General features: G+C 39.4%; 1 protein-coding gene across 12 annotated transcripts in view; it reads right to left on the bottom strand.

Annotated features, from left to right (window-relative positions):
• The window catches only part of RASGRP3 (RAS guanyl releasing protein 3), an 85,269-nt gene that overhangs the window by 5,283 nt on the left and 58,046 nt on the right, over nucleotides 1-21,940 (bottom strand). For 9 of the 12 annotated variants that reach the window (XM_016136033.2, XM_016136031.2, XM_016136039.2 and 6 more), the window contains 8 exons: nucleotides 21,678-21,794; nucleotides 19,356-19,631; nucleotides 14,098-14,175; nucleotides 10,578-10,694; nucleotides 7,428-7,543; nucleotides 6,826-6,973; nucleotides 2,443-2,479; nucleotides 264-389 (listed from right to left, as the gene is read on the bottom strand). In XM_016136033.2, coding sequence (XP_015991519.1) covers nucleotides 264-389; nucleotides 2,443-2,479; nucleotides 6,826-6,973; nucleotides 7,428-7,543; nucleotides 10,578-10,694; nucleotides 14,098-14,175; nucleotides 19,356-19,631; nucleotides 21,678-21,794 — 1,015 coding nt within the window. The remainder of the gene's footprint in view (nucleotides 1-263; nucleotides 390-2,442; nucleotides 2,480-6,825; nucleotides 6,974-7,427; nucleotides 7,544-10,577; nucleotides 10,695-14,097; nucleotides 14,176-19,355; nucleotides 19,632-21,677; nucleotides 21,795-21,940) is intronic. The other 3 variants (XM_016136038.2, XM_016136028.2, XM_016136029.2) reach the window with 2 other exon arrangements.

Raw genomic sequence — 21,940 nt, 5'->3', positions numbered from 1 at the left:
TAAATTTGGTGCAAGTGACGGGTCTTAGAGAAACAGATCAGAGGCAGAATGAAGTTAGCTACAGATGAGGTGCATGTTCGTGAAACTTGAAAGCGGCAAGAATCGAGAGGGATTCAAGGGTGCAGCCACTTCTGCCCATCCTGAAGAATGCCCTGGTGTTTATAATAATTCTGAACAGATTGGATCTAGGACCCAACCGAGGTCTAGGTGGGGGAAGGTGAGCCAAGGGAAATCATGGTGGGAAAGAAAGTAGAGGATGTTACCTGGAGGCAAGGAGGGGCTTCCAGGCAGCGACCCATGACTACTCCCCAGGGAGGGTGCCCGGGCAAACCTCCTGCAGGCCAGGACGAGGAGGTCTTTGCATTGCTTGTGACAATTGGCTCCACAGTCTGAAAAATCCCAAAGTATCACAGATAATTAGCTCTAAGTGAGTCTGGAGTTGACTGAGCTTGCAGGGCGGCACCTGAGCTGTCCACCCTCCCTTTCCCCATCCTCGATTCTATGTTGGATCTCAGAGTGTGACTCAGGCCCACAGGGTGTGTCTTGGGGCTGGAAAGGGCCAAAGGGATTCCTGTCTTCCTGGAGTTCTGAAAGTTCTCCTACATTTGTTCACTTTCTTCCTCTACACAATTTATTGAGGTGCTGGAGAGGCAACAAGAAGGGGCTAGGCTGAGTGGGGAGTTGCCTTCATCCTGAGCTAAATGCAAGTCACAGAGGGGCGGTTTTTACCCCCCCCCCCCACAGGCCAAGATGCGGTCCCCACAGGGAGGCTGCCTGAGCCAGAATGAGGGCAAGCAGCCTCAGCCTCTAGTCTCTCCCAGGACCAACTGCTGACTCCGATCATTTACAGCAAGGGTGTCTTCCATTCAGCATTTCTCTGCATTTTTTTTATTCTTCTTCATTTCTCAAAACCTTTTTCAAGTCAAGTGATGACCTCTTCTGCCTCCTTTCTTTGCATAGATACAAAAAATAAGGTGGGCTTATGTTCAATAAACACATTCCAGATTTGGCTATGGCTTGGAAATGGCATGTAGCAGGTTCCGTGACATTTCCCATTAGGGTGCTTTAGTTAAGAAAGCAGAATACTGACTGCTACTTGGGTAGAAAATTTGGGCCACTTTGGAAGATGCAACACAATTGTTTCATATGATGCACGTCTTACATTTCCCTTAGATTCACTGAACAAATAAGATCATTTTAAAGAGTATGTTTCTCTCTCACCATCAAAGAAGATTTTTCAAATGATTCCTAAAACCTATTTCCCCCCAAATGGTCTTGTGATGACATCATAGAAAAATTGAGTTGTAACGACATGTTTAGTTTATTCTAGGTTTCTCATTCTGTGTGCCTTTAAGAAAAAATACCGTATGTACAAAGATGATCCAAAGGGTTTAATTGATACTCTACTTCATAAAATTGTGTGTGTGTGTGTGTGTGTGTGTGTGTGTGTGTGTGGTGTCTTTTGGGAGATAAAGGACAAAAACCAGAATAAAACTAATGATTTATAGCTGGGCAGTTAGATATTGTAGTATCTTTGCTGCCTGAAAGCAAAAATTCAAGTTAGATCTTTAAGACACTGATATAGAGAACTAAAAGCATTTTTTCAGCACTAAAACATGGCTCTCATTGAGGTTCATGCGAACTTACTCTTTGTGCAAAATGAGGGCCAAATACTGAAAGATGGCTAGAGGGGAAAAAAGCATCACGAGGGAACGATATTAACCTAAAGGCATTCTGTGATCGAGATGTTCCTTTTGTAGTTTTACTCTATTTTTCAAGAGCATTATCAGATTCTTAAATGAACCAGCATAAAGGGTCTGCATAAAACATTCAATAATTTCTTAAATTAACTATCAATAATGTGTAATAATTATATGTGTACAAGTAGAAACACATTCCTAAATGCCTATAAAATGCTCATGTATTGCATTCATCAGTTGTTTATAGATTTTAATTAAATAGGGGAGATACGTGAATGAATTTATTGAAAGAGAAAAAATAAGTTTTAAGGTTCTTCCTCTTATCATCATCTGTGATTTAGCAGAGAAAGAAATGCATATGCATTACAGAAATAAGTGTGTATGTTTTTTTCCTCCTGAAGGATAAAGTTCTTATACACGGTATTTTAGTTAGACTTGTCAGAATTCCCACCTTAACTGTGTGCCTATGGTTAGCGAGACATCTCAGAGATGGCGGCTAGATATGTGCGGGTTGATGTGGGGTGGTTTCCTTTCTCTTCTAACAGCTACAAAAAACTTCAGTCTGAGCTCTTCAAAAGTCCACAGAGTTCTTTCCTGGACATATTAACTCTTCAGCTGCCAGTGGCCCAAAAGACTCAAGTTCTCCACCATGCTCTAAGAGCTTTGTGGGTTTCATCAGGTAAAGTTGATTCCTACCCCAAATGTCATGTTTTTAAGTTTTAACAAAGTAACATTTACTTACCTTTGCATTTGTAGCCTTGCTTGATTATGCCCCAGAGCTGTAACAAAAGACAAAGGAATGTCAGGGAATCTGAAGAAAAATTTGGAAGGAAAACAAGGCCACAGAGAAGGAAGTCCCCCGGAAGCTGATGACTAGCAGAGCACAAACAGGATGTAGCTGCTCCTGACACCCTTCCTGTCAGATAGAAGAACCCTCTTCCAGCCCACTCCAGCTGGGGTGATAACAGGAATTTTGCTTCCCTTTTCCTTCTGGGAGCCAAATGGAAACAAGGATGGGAAACTGACGTTGGTACATTTATTGGACTTTAGCATCATGCGTTCTCAGAAAAATTTCCATGGGAGGCTTTATCACTGTCTTTGGCCTTCTTTTGGATCACTCGTTGTTCTTGGCGCCCACTATAGGCAATTAAGCAACCTAAGCAGTGCACATTGCAGTAAGGCATATATATTTTGCTAGTTTAGTTTCCGAGTAGCATTCGTACCTTAAAATAATACAGAAGAGGGAAAGAGCTAGTTTTTATTCATGTAGCCACTCTCCGCATTTGCTCACTATTTGGCCTGTGCCAGGGCTTTGGGAGATGCAGGAAAGGCTCAGATTCTGCCAACCAAGTAGGAAGTTGGATACAGGAAGTGACATCCATGAGGGCTTACAGTTCGACGAGGGAGCATTTGCTCAGGTGGTTCAGGGGCATCATCCTGGTGGTGGTATCCTCGCCCTCCTGACACACTGTAAACTTCATGAAGAAGGGGCCTTCCCATGTTCTCTCTCATGCCTCCCACAGCACTTGCGCAAGGGCACCAGGGACACCAGATATAATACAGTGTTGATGAATTACATGGGCTTAGCTCAAGTTGGAGATTCTCCACTTCTAACTTTTTAGTGGTAAGGTTAGGTGACTGATATCTATTTACAATTATTTTGAAAGAAGCAAGGCTGGTGGGTGGCCTATTGGGGCTCATGGAAGTGTCATTCACAATGCATTATAGGACAATGATGCCCTGAACGTGGGCATTAGGGCCCTATGAAAAGAGTTGCCAATGGGAAGTGACTCCAGGGCATTGGGAGGCCTGCTTCTTACCATCCTTCTGATAAGAAAATTCCATCACTGGAGAGTGATTCCTTTGAACCTTAAAAGTTATTGGCCCCTCGGAATATACCATTAAGATGCAAATGTCTCCTGGGACAAGGCAACATTTCGCTTTGGGGACAAGAAGGATTATTAAGATAACTAACTGGAAGCAAGACCTCAGGTGCCTGGGATGTTAGGAAGAGGGATGGGGAGGAGCAAAGGGAAATGGGTAGTTATGGCAATCACATCATGTCAGAGCTAGAAGGATCTTCAAGATAATCTAGTTTGACTTCTTTTTTATGAAAGGGGAGTGCGATGATCCAGGAAATTAAATAATCTGCAAAGTCTCACATCTGGAAAACTTTGTAGTGATAGGAAATTGTTTCTTCACCAAGCCCTTAGTAATAGTAATAACAAAAATAATAATGATAGCTAATGTTCATTGAACTCTTATTATGTGAGAAGCACAGTTTTAAGCTCCTTATGTGTATTAATTCATTTAATGCTCACAGAATCCTTATAGGCTAGATACTAATAATTTTCTCAGTTTTACAGATGGGAGACTAAGCTGTAGAGTAGTGAAGTCGCTTGGCAAGGTCTTATAGCTAGTAAGTAGGGAAAGAAGAATGTGTCACTTGAGGGAAAGACAGGAAGTCATTGATCATTGGTGTTGTGTGTGTGAGTAAAACCCCCTGATCAAGAACAAGAAAGGATAAAATTTAAGAAGCATCTTAATATCTGGGTATGGCACATTGTTAGCAGAGCTGTAGAAACTGCTGAAAAAGATATAGTCAAGCACGGTCCTATCAGGAAGGGAAGTCAGGGCATTGCTTGCTAAGAGCTTATTTAATAACTAGGAGGCAACACTAGGCAGGAAGAAACTCTGGGTCAGTGTGACAGCTGAGGACAGGAGAGGGTGACTTCATGTGGATGGTTGTGTAGGAGTACTTCCCACAATCATTTGATTTGAAGTTTCAGGCTTCTGTAGATTTGCAGCGATTGATTGTGGCATAAGGAGCAGTGGATTAGGAAATCAGGAGACCTGGCTATGAGTCATGTTCCTGCTGCTAACAATCCATGTGACCTTAGGGAAGTCACTTAACTTCTCCAGACCTCAAAATAAGGGAATTAGCAAAACTCTTTCAGTTCTGGAATTCTAATTCTAAAATAAATGTATTGCAAGTAGGGTCTATTTGTCTCCCTTACTCTTAAAATGAAATTTATTTCAAAAGCAGGTGATCTAGGCACTAATAAATGGTTCCTTGCAATACCCCAGAATTCCTTTCAACAGTTATATTTATAAATCCTTTTGTAAACCAATGAACTTTTTTTTTTTTAACATTTGTGAGTAAACATCAAATCAAATTGCACCAATAAAGTTAAATATATTTTGGAAAAGAAAAAAGAGCTATTAAAACTTTGAGCTAATTTTCACTAAACTTCGAATGTATCAAGGAACACTAAAAGACAAAAAAGAAATATTTACTCTGTGGTATGTGACATGCAACATGTCCGATATCCTTTAGTCATCATAACAACGTGACAGGTAAGCATGAACTCCCTTTACAGATAGAAAAACAAACACAAAGATGGTCAATAATTTGGCCAAGGACAAAGAGTTAAAAAGGGGCAGAATTGAGATTCAAAGCCAGGGTTCTAGCCTCTAAGTCGGAGCTTTCTACCTCATCAAATCTGTTCTGAGTTGGAGAGAGGAGTATGAAAGCTCCTGAGAAGCACTACCTTGCTGCTTCTACAGAACCATCACCTACATAGAAGGGAGAGACATTCAGAAGGGCCAGAGAGAACACACAACCCCTAAGATTTTATAAGGGCCTTCTGACTCTCACAGCACATCAAAGGACAGGTGTCTCAGCCTGACTTTTGGCTGAGCTATGCCATAGCCTAACACATTCACTGGAGCCCTTTCTGCAGGAGACAGTTTCACGTGATCCCATCCCACTTCGGCATTTTTCAGTTCTAGATACATCCAAAAATTCCTTTCAGAAGAGAGAAACTTGAAAAAGAAGACATATTTATTTTATGATAAAGTGGTCAGGTGATGCAATCTCAGCGGTGAAGCTGGTAGAAAAAGAAGTTCTCCTCGCCTGGGTTGGGCGAAGGCAGCTGGTTAGGCTGGCCTTGCCCCTAGTCTGTATCAGCTGCTGTAAGTACTTGGGGCCATCTTGGAATAACCACTGCCTCTTATTTACCCATTCTCAGAGGCGTGTGTGCTTAAACACCAACTCCTGCCCCTGGGCCTCCCAAAGCCGGTTCGAGCTTGGGATGGGAGAAATGTAATTTAGCAGTAGCATGTAATATCAGCTGTGATTTCAATATGGGTTGACAGTGGGACGTGACTGTGAATGCAGCGAACATAACTGAGCTCTGGCATCTGGTAGAGAAGCAACAGTCATACCCACTAGGCTACCGGGCCACCCTCACTTAGATCACCACATATTCCATCTTGTTGTAATTTAGGTATCAACTAGAAGATGTTCAGGGCCCAAGACTCTTCGTTTAATACTAGAGCCAAAGCCAACCTTAGTTGCCAAAGAATTATCAAATGTGAGGGAATAAAGTGCACTATCTTCGTGTGTTGCAGAGATGTAGGTAGAGCACGGGATTCAGTCAGAACACTTACATTTGAGTTCTGGTTCTGGCCATTATTGGCTGTTTGGACCTGGGAAATTTGGGTCATCCTCTCTAGACCTCTCTATCTTCATCGGCAAATGGGGAGAATAAAATGCCCACCTCATAGATTAGTTATGAGCATTAATTTCGTGAATGCTTATGGAACTACTTCATTATTGTCAAGTGCTGAGTAAATGTTATTTATGATCATATCCATCTTCTTCTCCAAAAAAGATTTTTTTTCCCTTTTCAAGTTATGAATCAATGAGCCATGCCATGATAGATTTCTAGCAACTGACACCATATGAAACGAGAACTGGGAGAAACCAGCTAAGATAAATATTCTCCTTAATTGCACCCACTTACGAGAATTAGTGATGACTGCCAAGGCTCATTAGGTGGAACATTTTCCTGGCAGGGATTAATGGATAAACTGCTCACTCGATTTAACAGGGCTCACCAACCTTCCCTGACTTCACTAGCCCTGCATTCCTAGAAAGAACATAACTAAACCTGTAGATCTTGCTTTTGTTTTTAATTTAATTTTTAATTTCAGTGAGCCATCATGTTTTACGTCTAATCTAATGCAGCCAATAGATTATTTTTAGTGTATCATTTCCTACCTCCTCAGAATGCTATACAAATAACTATATACAAGAGAAAACAATGGAAGACAGACTTACAAATCCTGCACAGTGTTCGCAGAAGGTTGGCTTGAGATAGGTCATTTCCTGGAAATTATGGACAAATCCTGGTCCCATTTTACAGTGTAGTTGGGACTTAGCTCTCAGGAAGTAAGCCATCATTTCGTCTTTACTAATTAAGCCATCCCTGTGAAGAGAATCAGAAAAGGGAGGGATCTTTGAATACTATCTCGCGAAGTGGTTGCCACACTTTAACCGTTCATCTCTCCAAACTTTGTGGTGCAAAGCAGGTGGGGAATATTCACTTGTCTGTCATATCTGAAAGGAGCAGAGGACCTCAAAGAACAGCTTTAAGTGCCAAAGACTTTCTTAGTAAGCAGATGTATGCGTGTGTTCTATGCACTGCAGCACAGAACGTCTCCATTATTAGTGGATAGTAGCTTCCAGAAGGATATCTCCTCTCTAGTCCTTGCCTCACAATAGAGTTTGCAAAATCAGGCTGCTGGACGAAAGCAGAAAATTGATAACTGAACCCACCATTCTCAAATTTATTCAGTCTGATGTCCTCCAGGCCACTGTCACTGGTAATCCTCTCTTGAAGTCATCCCGTTGCATTAAAATATAAAAAAATTAAAACTTACTGATCTTTGTCCAGCACGCAGAAGGAATCCAAGAAGGGAAAGTTGGCAGCTATACTTTCAAAGTCCTCTTGGGAGATGTACCCATCATGGTCATGGTCATAGTTTCTAAACACAGACTACAAATGAAACACAAATATTTATTGAATGACCATTTATGAATCAGGCTCTAAACTCATTACTGGGAAAGCAAAGTTAACTACAATATTGTTCTTTCTATCAAGGAGCTTAGAATCTAATGAGAGAGGACAAAATCAAGAGCTTTTATGGTATAACAAGATGAGTGAGATGCCGAAGATTAAAAACAGAGTGTTACAGGGGAACAGGGAAGAGAGATTTTAAAAGTTTTCCTGGAGAAAATGATGTCTAAACTGCGACCTCAGGGTTGAGTAGAAGTTAGGCATGGTGGATTCATGAATGCTAGTACCACAACAATAAGAAATGAATCTTCAAAATGTTAAAATTACCTCAAAACTTAAAGTATATTTTTAATGCAATTCCAATTAAAATTCCAGTGGGAATTCATTTTAAGTGATCAAAATGATTCTAAATTTCAAATAGACATGAACACATTGGGAACAGCCTAAAAGTATTTAAGGTGAGAATCAGAGAAAATATGTCCTATCAGAAATCAAATAGTCTACACAGTTACATCAATGAAAACAACGTGATATTGTAACTTACTACAGAGTAGAATCTGGCAATATGTCTATGTATATAAAAGAATTTAGAATATCAAAAGTCTCTTTTTAAATCTACAGGAAAAGAATTATAGATTATCCAATAATTGATGTTGAGTTAAATGACTAATAATCTTTCAAAACTAATTGTCCCCAACTAAATTCTAAATATTTTAATGTAAAAAATTAAGCTATGAAATAACCAAAGGTAAATAGATGAAAATATTTTTTAAGTTTTATAATCGTTGAATTTGAAAGGCCTTTCTTAGCTTGACATAAAAGTCAGAGTCACAAACAAAAACATTTTACTAAAATAAAATACAAAATATCTTAATCAAAAAAGCTCAGTTAACAAATGACAGAAAATTATTTGCAACATGTGTTAGAGCAAAGCCACAAAAGGAAAACAGGAGATCACCAAAGCAATAACATAAATGGCTAATACATTCATGGAAAGATGCTCAGTTCTGCTAATAATGAAGAAATGCAAATGAAATGTTTTTTAATGTCTCAGATTAAAAAAATATTTAAATAATTGGTAATTTCATAGAGTATGAGAAAATAGGCTCCCTCATATCAAGTTGGTGAAGTAAATAGCCACAATCTTTCTGGAAGACGATGCTCACTCTCTGACATGGCAATTCCACTTCTAGAAATTGTTCTAAGGAAATAATTGAACAAGTTTGTTTGAAAATGTGTGTGTGTGTGTGTGTGTGTGTGTGTGCGCGCGCGCATAGTGGGAGTTAAAATTGTACTGAATAATTTACAAATTATCAGTGGTTAAGCTAGAAAGTAGAATTCCCAAGGCCTGACAATAATACTGTATTTTCTATATTTTATGTAATATTTGAATATTTACGACTTTGACTTTCTTTATAATGAGAGAAAAATTTAAAAGATTTTTCCATTGCCCTCTGCTAAATTGGGTTGTTAAAAAGGTTTGTAAGATCTCCCTGCAAACATATATTTAACTTGCAGTCCAGTTATAATAAATTTTGCTCTCTTTTTCCAATGGTTTCTGTCTATTCTATTTTATTTGAATTGCTCTATGTTGCAAGCAGCTTTAGGATTATTTGAAAAAGTAAGCAAGGAATAAAATAAACAAATTACTTAATTAAAAATATAATTGTTTAGCACTCATTATGTTATTCATAGATAACTGAATTGTTCGAAATCACAAAGCATTACTTTTTTTTTTTTTTTTTGCAATCCCAGTATCAATACTTGTCCACAACTAAAACTGCATAAAAATTTAACTGTTTCGGAGTGCCTACTCTTTATAGTCTAATGTCCATATTTTTAATGAAAGTATGAGATTTTTGTGGAATAAAATTTAGCATGGAATTTTATAATAAAACCCAGTCTTTTGTTTGATTAAATCAATGTTAGGCAATTTATCCAGACTGGGCCAACCTTCCCTCCTTGGAATTGGAGAGAGGAAAAGGTATAAGGAAGAGACAGAAGGACAGAGAAAGAGAGAAGGAGGGAGGGAGGACGGAAAAGAGGAAAGGACTATCCTGTGGTTGGGAAGCAAAGGAAGTCAGTCTGCAGAGAATAGAGTGAGTATTCAGAGAAAAGCAGAGATTACAGTGGGAGGGAGAATAGTACTATGTTCTATTTCCTGATTCCAGACCCTCCTTAGCTGCAACCCCATCCCCCCTGGACCTTCATCCAGCTTCCCTGGCTCCAAGCTGGGTGTGTTACTACCCCATCACCACATCACCTTTCCTCGCATCTTTCCTCACTGCCTCAAATGCTTCATATAATTTTTATTTCAGTGCTTCCTAGTTCCCTGGACAGTCCAAGATATAAAATATATATATTTTTTAACTTTAAATACCCTTTCCTAGAAAAGACACAATCCTCGTGTGTCAGAGGATGTTGCTGATCCATCAAAATAGATGTTTAAACAGGGATCACTGTTTCCAGTGCCTGAGATGTTCCCATTTTCCTCACATTGGCACTTCTATTCTTCTTTCTGTATAGAAAACTCTGATAGAACCTGACGCTTCATTGAGGGATGTTTCCGACCTAAATTGCATTGTGCTACTGTGTCACAGACCCCAAACAGACAGCAAGAGAAACTGTCCAACTTACAGGGTCTTTCCTATCCTCAGCAATCAATGTATTGGGCATTTTAGTGTCACGCAAGTGGGTTTTGAATGAATAGGTTCTAATCCCCGAACAGTCCCTCAAGTTTCAGGGGCAACAGCAGAGGTGTCAAATGCCAGTGAGAGAGGAATTGAAAGTATCTGGGCAAGTGAGAACAGACTGACAAGGGGAAAGGGGGCCTTTCTGGGAAATTCTCCTCCAGAGGCTGAAGTCAGGTAGAGCTAAGTGTTTGCTACATTATTCCTACCTGCCAGGGGGCCATTTTCATGGACTCCACCTGATTCCTGGGCAAATGCAGAACATTCTGGGGGAAAAAAGGGGCCTACTAGTGCCCATTCTTCATACTTCTTTAACCACTTACCTCAACTAATTTCCTTATGTGCTTGTTGATGACCGTGGGGTCTGGCTTTGGCATCACTCCTGATGCCCACTCCAGGGGCACCACAGGCTTGGTGGGCGTCGTAGGGGAGGTAGGCTGCTGACAGAAAATACATACATTTATCAACCTTATCTGGGGCCTTGAACAATTAGGACCAAGGTCACTGAGAAAGGTATATACAGTTTGTTTACTGATAATATCAGTAAAAACTTACATTTATGTAGCACTTACGTGTTCTGAAAACAAACATGTTTTGTCAATGAAACCTAATCTGTAACTGCATACATGTTGGGATAGTGCCTTTTGTATAGCAGCAGCTTAGATTCTATTATTTTAAAAGAAATAAAAAGTAATTGCCCTCCCATCTCATCCAAAAATCCTATCCAAGTTCTTCGAATATTACTAAAATGTTCTTAAACCCCTATATAATAATCTATACAGATTTTTGTATAATATAAAAGATAAAACATCAGTTATCTAATTCTTTAATAGTCAGTGTTAGTGATAAATCAGGAGATGTGTGCAGTAAATGGTCATCAGCGCTTGGCCAAGTTTATGTCCTTATGCTGGCATTTCTCTCAATATACTTAATCATTTTGATTGTTCGGCTAATCATTAGGTCTTTCAGTCCTCTCTGGTGAACTTGCTTTCTTCACAGGCTTTTCCATGATCTTGCATGACATTTTCATTTAATGTGAAGGAAACAGTGGCAATAACACATAACGTGTTTACACCACACAAGTGCAAAACACATTTCTTTCAGGAGACGAGCCAAGAGTGCCGTGCATGTCATATCCTCTCCCTCACATCCTCATACAATGTAAATATTTTGGCTAGTGCATGCATGCACATTTGTATTAGCAGGTTTTTAAAATCCGATACTGAACCGGGGAAAAACATTTCTGCAAGAGAAACTGAGGAGTAACTGTACTGATTTAAACCCCTCGCAGTGTTGTGGGGCGGGTCTTGCTGCTATACTGTGGGCTACCAACAGGACCAAAAATTACCTGCCATCTGGATATGGTCACCTATACACATGGTCACTCACATACATCATGGCTCTTTCTAACAAGCTTTTCATTCTGTTGAACTGATGAAAAATAAACCCACAGTTTCTAGATTATGCAGCAAGGAGCCCCATCCAGAGTACTGCAGGAGCTCAGAGGGGTACCAAAAGATACTTCAAACTTCCCAGGGAAATACAGTGATTCTCAATATTTGTCAGATACCACACAAACTACCAGCCTGAAGTAGTTCACAGGTCACCCATTAGGTCACGCTACACTTCTTTCAATATCATATATTTCCAAAGCAAAAAATCAATACGGAACAAGAACTAAGGATGGCGGCATTGAATCTGATTCCTAGATTTAAGAAATTGTATAGCACCCAAAAGGTACACATATCCATTAGTAAGTAATTGTGGTTATTCAAGAATGAAATTAAAATATTTTTTATTTCAGTGTATGTATATTATTTTTTCAAGTGGGAACTGAATAGTTAGAACATAAATATTTGTTAAGTTGTTTGGAACTGTGCAGTGATTTTATTTGACCTTGAGAGGGAGTGAAAAATCTAAGACACAAAGTAAAACACAAAGAACTAGTGAGGCACTAAAAGTACCATGGGGAACAGAAAAAGCTTCATAGTGGGACTGACTGTTGAGGTGAGGTCGGCTAGCACCAATGGTTAAGCACAATGAGGCTACAGGCTCTGAGGAATATAATCCCGACTGGAGCTTGTTCTCCAGTTATCAGCACACGTCAAACGCTTAGCACAAATTAGGATGACATTCCACTACAAGAAGAGACAGACAGGGACTGGGAAATATATTTTTATAGGTTCACAGGATTTTAGCCCTTGGAAGGGTCTTTGAAAGCTTCTGCTTTCACCAAAGAAAAATAATAATAAAAAGATTTTTCTATGTTTGATGGAGATATCTTCTAAAATTGGCAAAAATTTACCCTGAAAATACACTAAAGAAAATGCAAAGAGCACGAATCAGGCAAGTGTGCTAAAATGGTCGTTCCTAGCCGATTCCTGATACAAGCGATGGTGGGAAAATGACCTGCCGTGTTCTGCGGTAGAAGAACAGGCGTTGAAGGTGGACTTGAGGCCGAACTCCAGTTCTCCCACTTACTGGAGTCGTCAGAGACCTGCCTGTGTTCACTAGAGTCAGTTTCCTTAACATAGTTAATGAGATAACATGTACGTGATGCTCTGCCAGGCGTCCAACAACCAAGAGGTAGCAACAAAATTCCTGGTAATAGGAAAAGGAAGGTGTCAGAGGTGGAAATGCTGTGTGCGCATGTGCAGTATAGCTGACCCCCGCTGCAGCCAACTTCTCACCAAAGCTATAGAATGAAGAACGAGCTTACAAATTCTTTTTTTTTTTTCCCAATAATTTTACATTTCTCTCTGTCTCTTAGTCATTCTAACTTTGAAGAGTGTGGATCTTCACTCCTCCCTTTGTCCTATGTCTTCTGACATAGCTCGGTTCTGCAGTGTCCCCAGGAGATGGGCCTCTGAGGACTGGTCTGGCAGGAGGTGAACGTGCTGGTGGAATCACTACACTCACTATTTTCAGAACAGCTGCCACCAGGTCCACCGACTCAAATTCGTGCGCATGCCTTCCCAGCACCAGAGAACGGCGCTCACAGTCATTCTGTCTCTTTTGGTCCCATGGTTCAGAATCACAGTAGGTATTAATAGATAGACAAACTAGGATCTAGAGGTGCCAGCAACACACCACAGAGTTCAATTGGTAAAGAGATAAGCCGAAACCTTTATTTTAAAAAAATTGATCTCAGGATATGTGCATAAGAAGCAAACATAGACCCTTTTTCCTTCAACATGCAAACCTCATCCTCACTGTAAATTTCAAATTCACCCAGGTATTTTTTATTAGTGCAAAACATAGCTAAGGTCCATACAGTCCACTTTCTAAAACTAATAAATGATGCACATTCAGTAATGCAGTTTCCTCAATCTCATTACATAATGTTTCTTTACTGAGTCAGCCATCAAATAAGCAATACACTATTCAATGTGATATTGCAATTCTGAGCTGAGGAAATCATTAGTAGAGAAGTTTGTAAATTACAATCCGGGTGTTTAAAAACTTAGTAAATCTAATTTTATGTTGAATGGGATTTTTAAAAAACCTTGGAAGGTTCTAAATAATTTTTAATGTTAAGATGAGCTATGGTAAAAAAAAAAAAGGTTCACCTTTTTTTGGTCTGATATGTAGGTGAGTCCTAAGAGGGCACACAACTGATAGAAGATCAATAATAAAGTAGAGTAATTGAAAATGATGTCTTTCTTCATTAGCCTATGTAAAGGAATAATTATCAAACTTCCAGGGCTAAGCTGTTCCATTGCTATAATGGGAATAATATAGGTTTTTAAATTCTTCAATGTTTAGATCACAAAGCACCACTGTAACAGACAATTACTATAAATGATGCTTGGCACGGATTTTTAGATGTAAAGCAATACTTACTGATTTAGAATTTCTAGGCTCCAGCACCAGTGACAGTTTGTAAATATCATCTTCTGTATGATAGAGGTCCAGAGAAAGCTACAACAAATTAGAAGGGATAAATAGTTATGTTGGATCGTATTTATGTACACTGCTGAAACATTTTTCAAACTGAATGTTTAAGCTTAATGTCTAATAATTTTAGTGAATGCAAAACACTACAAAAATGGTAGAAAATAAAATTGGAAAGAGAAACAGTTAAACCTCATGTGGTCATCAGCATCGACAAGGACCACTGACTCAATCTCTCCATATACTTATTGAGTAGCTCCTAAGGACAAAACATTGAGCTAGAAATAAGGCATCCTTGATGTCCAGAAGTAGGGGCAGATACATGAAATAAGACTTGTAATAAATACTGCCTTAGAAGTTTCATTAGAGAACTGAGAAATAAAGAAGCAATTAATAGGTTTCTGTTATTTTAGGGAATTGTACTCAGTCCTGGTGATATAAAATGGTATAAAATACCCTTGCTCTCAAAAACCTGACAACTTATTGGAATAAATAGGATTTGAACACAAAGAAAGTATATTCACATCAATAAAAGGCAACACATGCTAAATATGAAGGAAATTGCCCCACTCTAAGTGCTATAGATATTGCTCGGGGAGGCAGTATATAAAGTGTGAGGGAGAAATTTTGGAGTTAGGCAAGTTTGAGTTCAAATGCTGAGCCTGCCACTAGTTAGCTCTGTGACCCTAAGCCAGTTATTTCTTTCTGACACTCAGTTTCTATGTCTATTAAATGGGCATGATCAGAAAATTCCCTAATGAATTAGATTTTTATCAGGATCAAATGGAATAATACTTGTAAAGCATTTCACACAGAACCTAGTACACAGTAAAATTTTAAGAAATGAACTTCGATGTTAATGTTACTATTATAATTATAGCTGTTGCTACTAATATTATTATGTGTGGGGGCCACTGAAGACAGAAATAATCAAGATTGATTTATTCAGGAACTTGTGAATTGGGATCTCACTTTGAGGACTTGGACAAAGAAAGACAGAGAGACAGATCAGGGTAGGCAAGGACGATAAGACCAGGAATGGAGAGCATGGATAAAAGCTAGAAAAACTTAAAATGTATGGTCCCATTCACCTGAAATGGAAGTTAAGAGACTTAAAATAAGCCTGGATAACTCCTGTATTTAATGTTAAGACACCTGATGAATCATACCATTTCATCAGCAGTGAAGATAACCAAGTACCTGTCCTTTCCTTGACCACGTAGGTGTGAAAATTTTTCTCTAATCTTTTGTCTAAAGATAAGACTTAATATGTATAGATTTGGAATGAGGGGAAAGAAAAAGAAAGAAGATTCAAGAGAAAACTCAGAGGGAAAGGATATCTTTCAAAGATTTATATTCTGGCTCTAGCTTATTTTTTAAAAAGCCGATAATATAAAATGGCACTTTTGAATCATTCATTTGTTCATTCAAAAAATATTTATTGATCATTTATTATGTGCCAGGGATCATTCTAGTTACTGTTCTAGCTACTAAATATAACACTTAAACTAAGGATGGCATATAGCAGGTCCCATATTGCTTTTCTCAGATTTGTCACTTAAAGGTATTCTCTAAACATAATGAAATCGACTTTACTATAAAATTACCCCAGCATTATTTCAGATCATAAAAATCCTGCTTGCAATGAATGGACACCATATCCACCTTCCCCTAACCAGCCATCACTCCTCCCTATAGGGGCTCTGCCTTTTCACAAGAGAGGACCATCCCCATGTCACAAACTAATGCCTTGAGGAGCCAGCCTGTTATAAAAAAGAGTGAATTGGGTACGTGAAAGTGATATTTTGATAGAGATACTGGTATGACAATTATTATTTGGAAAAAGTGTCTTCCCAGATGTAAGTAACTTGAAGATCTTTCCTCTCAGCTTGACAACACGGAAAATTTGTGCTGATAAGTGAAATCTGGCACTGAATCTCTGAGGCAGGCAAGCAATGGGGAATGGCATGGTCTCTGATGAATGGGAGGCAGCCATTACTCAGCTATGGCAAGCTATTATAATCCTGACAATTGCCATGCCTTGATTTGTCAAGAAACACCAGAAAAATGGAGTTTTATGTGAAATATCCCAACTTTTAAAAACCGGTAACTAATAACAAAAATTGTTTATGATTCCATGTAAGCCAAATAAAGCACACCTGCCGTAGGCAGTTGCCTACCATTTTGTAAATTCCACAATAAAAGACTCTGCTAGGCTCTAAGCCGCACGAAAGCAGATAGCGCGTCCACCTCTGTATTCCCTGTCCCAGCTCGTTGCCTTGCATTATGAATGTTACATGCATAGAAAGAAAACCAAGTAATTTCTTCTTTTTGAATTCTTTGTTATCAGGAGTTAATCCAGACTTCGACGCGCATGTCCCTGTCCTCCCGATTTGGCCTCTAATGTCTGGCTGGCCCTGGCATCTGGTGGAGAGAGGATGACAACAGTGCCAGAACATCTAACCAGAAATTCAGATAAGCCCCCCACGAAGTAAAGGAGATGCTCTCCCAAAAGACACAGAACACAAATGTTTGCTCTCCATTTATTATTGGTGGTGTGAACCTGGGCATGTAACCTTTTTGAGTCTCAGTCTCCAGATCTGTAAAATGGGAATCGTAGATAATGGCTCGCTTCCAGGACTGCTGTGAAGCTTAAATGAGCTAATGTGTACCAGAGGGCTACACAGATGGGGACTGCAGGGTCTGGCTTCCCATCACCACAGCAGCCAAGTGCCACTGTTGTGAAGATAAAGCAGTGCTCTGGGGGGTGCCTGCCGACTCTCTGCTTCCCAGCCATGATTTTACTACCTTCTCAGATCTCCTCTTGGCTTTACAGCCCTGTACAATATAACCTGTCCTGCTTCCCATTCCATCTTTTAAAAAATATAGGCAGCTTGTCAATGAGATTTCAAGAATATTTCCTAGCATCTCACATATTTTGAGTTTGGTTGTTCTGAAAAATGTTCTGGGTCGCTGCCTCATGTTGCTGCATTTTTTACACCTAAGCTTATTGGCAAAGATGGTTGTGGATTCAGTCTGGACATTAGAATCATAATGTCCTGGACATTAAAATTATAATATGCTGGACAGGAGAATTGTGACATAAAATCCACTTGGTTGCTAAACTATCTGCATTCACCAGTTTTGCAATTCTTCTTCTTTTTTCTTATGAGACTGTAAAACTACAGGGGCTTTCCAGTTATTTGCATATACTCAGAATGGTAAAGATAACTGATAGATCTAAAAATACTATGAAAAGAATTGAACTATTTCATATACCATGAAATGAGAAGCATTTGCTTTTAAAGTTCCTGGTACATTAACTGGGATCACAATAAAAAATGTCTTCTCCAGTTCTTTTCTGAAAAGAGGAACAATCTAATCCCCAACAGTTTGGGAGTGTGGTCTTCCTTCCTTCATGGGGGCCATTCAGGGGGCTAAGGTGACAGTGATTGATTAAAATGGCAGACAGAGTCCCTGCCCTCATAGATTTTATTCTGTAACCGACTCCTTCTTTCTGCATCCATAAAGAGGGAGAGACAAAAAGAGATTACTTAATTTTTGCAGATGCAAAATAGAATAAATGACAACAATATTTCCACATTACAAAGTAGATGTTCATCCTCGATCGGGGGTGGCGTGGGGTGGCGCTGCCATCTTTTTTCTTTTCTTCCCAACACAAAGCAATTATTACTTAACTTTTGTTTCTGGAGTTCGGTTTTCCAATTTGCACTCTAAAACTTTCATTAAAAAATCCTTCAACATTTCTCTAAATATCTGTCATAACGCTGCTTGCTGCATTTATAAATCAAAATTAATTTTCCTACTCCATCATTATCTTTTGTCTAGATGAGAAATGGTCTTGCATGCAGGCCCCTGCTCTGTGATGTTCTCCTCCGCATCATGGAGACAACCTGGACATGGACATGTGAAAGCCAGGGCGGTCTGAACGCATCACCTGTGTCTGTGGGGTTGTAGTCTATTTGAGGTTGCCACTCTGGTCTCTTATTCATGGAAACAGATTTACATGGCAAATGATTAATAAATGCAGGTGCCTCGATTATTGTGAGGTCCTTCCCCCCCCCCACCCCATAGAGAATGTCTGTGTGTTTACTGTTTGTCACACACACTCAACCCCAAGAGATTCGTGTTTTTGTGCCTTGGCCATTTCTGCTTTATACTGAGGGTGCGGCTGGCATCCCTGTGTACACTTAGGGGTTCTCTTCTTTGGTAAACAATTATGTGCTCTAGGAACAGTTGGTGAGAAGGTCTAGGAGCCACACTCTAATTCCAGCGTGGCAGTCTTAGAGGATTTAAGTTCTCAGAGCTTCAGAAAGGTTACTGTTTTCATTTCCCATGGCCATTAAAGGAAGATAGTCAATTCAGTATTGCAGCCAAGTTTCCGATGCTACGGTGTTATAAACCCAAACAGGAAAATTGCTCCTTCACTTGTTTAAGCAAAGGTGAGAATGTGGTTATGCTTCTTCCCCTTGACAAAGAGGCAGCCAATGGGAAATGTTCTCTTCTACACACCTGTCGTGTCTATAAGTGCTAGGTCCCGGAGACCAGTTAAAGGTGTGTGCCACAAATGCCAAAAAGTATGAATGGTAGGTGAACTTTTGTCATTCCTAAATGCAGCATTCAGTTCATTGTTGAGCCCCTAATGATGCCAGGGGTCATGAGAGGTGCTGGGGACATGTCATGTAGAAGACATGTAAACAGAAAAAAAAATCTAATGCAAAAAAATATCTTGGGGTTTGGGGAGGTAACAGTGAGGAGCAGGGAGATCAGAGGAAGCCCTGGCATTACTCAAGGTGTCAACAACAGCAGTGCAGTGAGAGTAAACAGAAGCAGGTGAGTTGAGGACACATAGAAGGAGGTGGGTAATTACATAAGTGTGATAAAGGAGAACGAGGGGCTGAGGATAGCTCTGGGGGTGCCTCTCTAAGAACCTCAGAAGCTGGAGTTGCAAGAGCAGAGATTGGGCTTCTCAAAGCAAAAGGAAGTTTCTTTGCTCTGAGGTTAGAGTCTCAAGTCATGTGGTTAGGGATGTGGGGTCCCCTCCCCTCATCCTTTGAGATTTCTCCCTATCCAGTTACCCTGTCTAACCTCTCTCCCTAGTGAATTACTGGCATAGATCTCTTGCATCCTCTGAAAAGTGAGATACAGAAGAGTTATTAGCACAAATTCTGGTTCCTTGGACTCACCGTGAGCAGGTTGATCAAATCCATGTTGGGTTCTAAGTGGTGAGAGGCATTCTGCAGGGAGACCAGTTCATTCAGGGTGACGGAGAGCTGGTGCATTTTCACAATGTTCACTTTGTTCTCCTCTGTCCAGTCTGGGAAAATGACATGGACCGCTATCAAGTCTTTCAAGTGCACGCCAAGGATGGGGATTTTGAAGCCATCACAGTCAGCAAAGGCCTTGCGATAATTGCAGTAATTGCCATTGGAGGAGACCAGCTCTGTCATTTCATTCCAGTTCTGGGAACAGATGGAAAGTAAAATTTTCAGACAGCCTTCCTTTCTGCCCACCCTCAGACCTGCAGTGTGTGGCAAGGAAATTCCTCAGCTACTGAGAGAAGTATCAATTGCACCAATGTTGATGCAAGGAAACATTAACCAGGAAAAAAAGAAAAATGTATTAGGCCAGGCTGTGAGTTGGACAGCCTGTTCTATTCTGCTACAATATAGAAATAGCCTACAGCTCTGCCTACCTATTGGGGATGTTGGGATGTTAAATAACATCATGTATATATAAGTATTTTTCAATTAAGAGAAACATTACATTTCACGAATATAAACATATATTGCATTACATTTAAAGTAAGTATATTAAAATTTCCCAGTTAGTCCAAGAAAGTTGCTTTGGAAATATTATTTGAAGGTTAATCTGAGACAATATAGAGTAGAATATAGAGTAGAAAAAATTACACTGAGGTATGAGATAGCTGTGGTTTTAGACTCTACCACTAACTAAAAGAGTGACCTTGAGCAAGTCACCTAAATATGGAGGGCCTCAGTTCCCTTCCCTGTAAGAAAGAGTTCAAATAAATAATTTTTGAAGATACTCTTGTGGTTCCAAGCCTCTCTGAGCCTCTGCTGAATTTGTATTCTTCACAACATTTAAAATGTGCTTTTTTCTTTACTTGAAATTCAGTACAAAGCTAAAGGAAAATGAAACACTTACATAATGAACCCCATCATACTTGGAATAAGTGCAGTGTTTGAGGTCAGACAGCAGTGCTTCTGTGGTTTACATCCTCCTGTTTATATGGACAAGTTATTGTTGGTTGCCTAACAGCAACCAGGCCTTCCTAAGGGACCCCAATTTTGCTCAGTCTACTCTTCCCCAAAGCATCCCATGTGACTTAGATGGAGCTGTTTCCATCCCCAGATCCAAGGATGGGTTGATCTAGCATCATCATAATTCTACCCCTCCTGTTTGTGATTGGTTCAGGAACATGTAGTTAAGCCATTCAGTACATTGTATTCTTCTGGCAACTGTTATCAGTTCAGGGGTGGGCATGTAATTTGAGATGGTTCAATTTGCCTAAAAAGATCTTTGATTCCATGGGGGGCAGGGCCGTAGAGGGTTCTCCCTGTCTCTACCTTTCATGAACAAGAAAGCATGATTTTTGGGGGGCTGCTGATAGCCCAATCAGGAGGGAAGCTAGTCTGATGGGAAAAACAAAAACAAAAACAAAAAACAACAACAAACAAAACATGTGAAACTCAGAGGAAGGCGCAGCAACTGAGCCATAGCTCTGATCAGACCATGCCTGAAATTAGCCCTGCCTCTGAGCTTCCCGGTATGTGAGAAGATGATTCATTTCCTTACTGTTTAAGCAATTTTGAGATTAAAAAAAAAATTAGAGTTGAAAGTGTCCTAACTGATACATCAAAGGACACTCTTACAACGAAATCTTTTCCTAAGAATAAAATGTTATCTTTTGCTTAATGAGGAAAAATATTATTATTATTGTAATCTGGAAATAATATGGCAGAAAAGCTCAATTTAGGAAATAACCATTTTTAAAAAATATACTTTTGTCCCTGATAACTTAGCTATAATATAAAAGAATTTCTATACCAAACAAGGCCTAGGTCTCCCCTTCCCTTGTATCTTCTGCTGTGTCAAACACAGTGCCATGACATAGAGCAAGCATTACATGACTGCATCTGGGGAGGGGAGGGGAGGAATAATTTCTGTCTTATTTACCTTGTACCCTCTGTGTGTATCACAGTGCCTGTCACATAGGAAATACCAAATACATATTTGTTGATTATTTATAACTACAATATGTTAATGGCATTCAGGCACTCTTATTGGGACACTTGCCACCATCTCTAATCTGTTTTCCAGGTGGCATGGTTATTTCCTTCTTATTTTATTCCCCATGTATAATCTATCATTGCCTAAGAAGAAAACCGTCCCCTCTGAGTGACATTTGTTAAGCATATCCTATCCCTAAGCAGCTTACAAATTTTTTTTTTTTAACTTGGAATCAGGATCCAAATCTACTGTACCTTTGTAACTTCTGAAGAAAGATGAGAATGAGTCTCCTTAAGGCGTGAAATGGAACTATGACTAAGGCCTCCCACCACTGCCATCAGGGTATTAAAATTTTTGAGCTGAAGGAGCTTCTGCAATAAAAAATGTTAATCAACACTTTGTAACAATTTTTATATTATTCTAAGCTTTCTGAATTACAGGTGAATGCATGTACAATTTAATAACAAGAACCTACAAAAAATATCTTAAAATGAAGTACAAATAAAATCCACTTGAA

The sequence above is a fragment of the Rousettus aegyptiacus genome, unplaced genomic scaffold, assembly GCF_014176215.1.
Source record: "Rousettus aegyptiacus isolate mRouAeg1 unplaced genomic scaffold, mRouAeg1.p scaffold_m13_p_7, whole genome shotgun sequence".
Lineage (NCBI taxonomy): Eukaryota > Metazoa > Chordata > Mammalia > Chiroptera > Pteropodidae > Rousettus > Rousettus aegyptiacus.
This window is presented reverse-complemented; position numbering and strand designations above follow the sequence as displayed.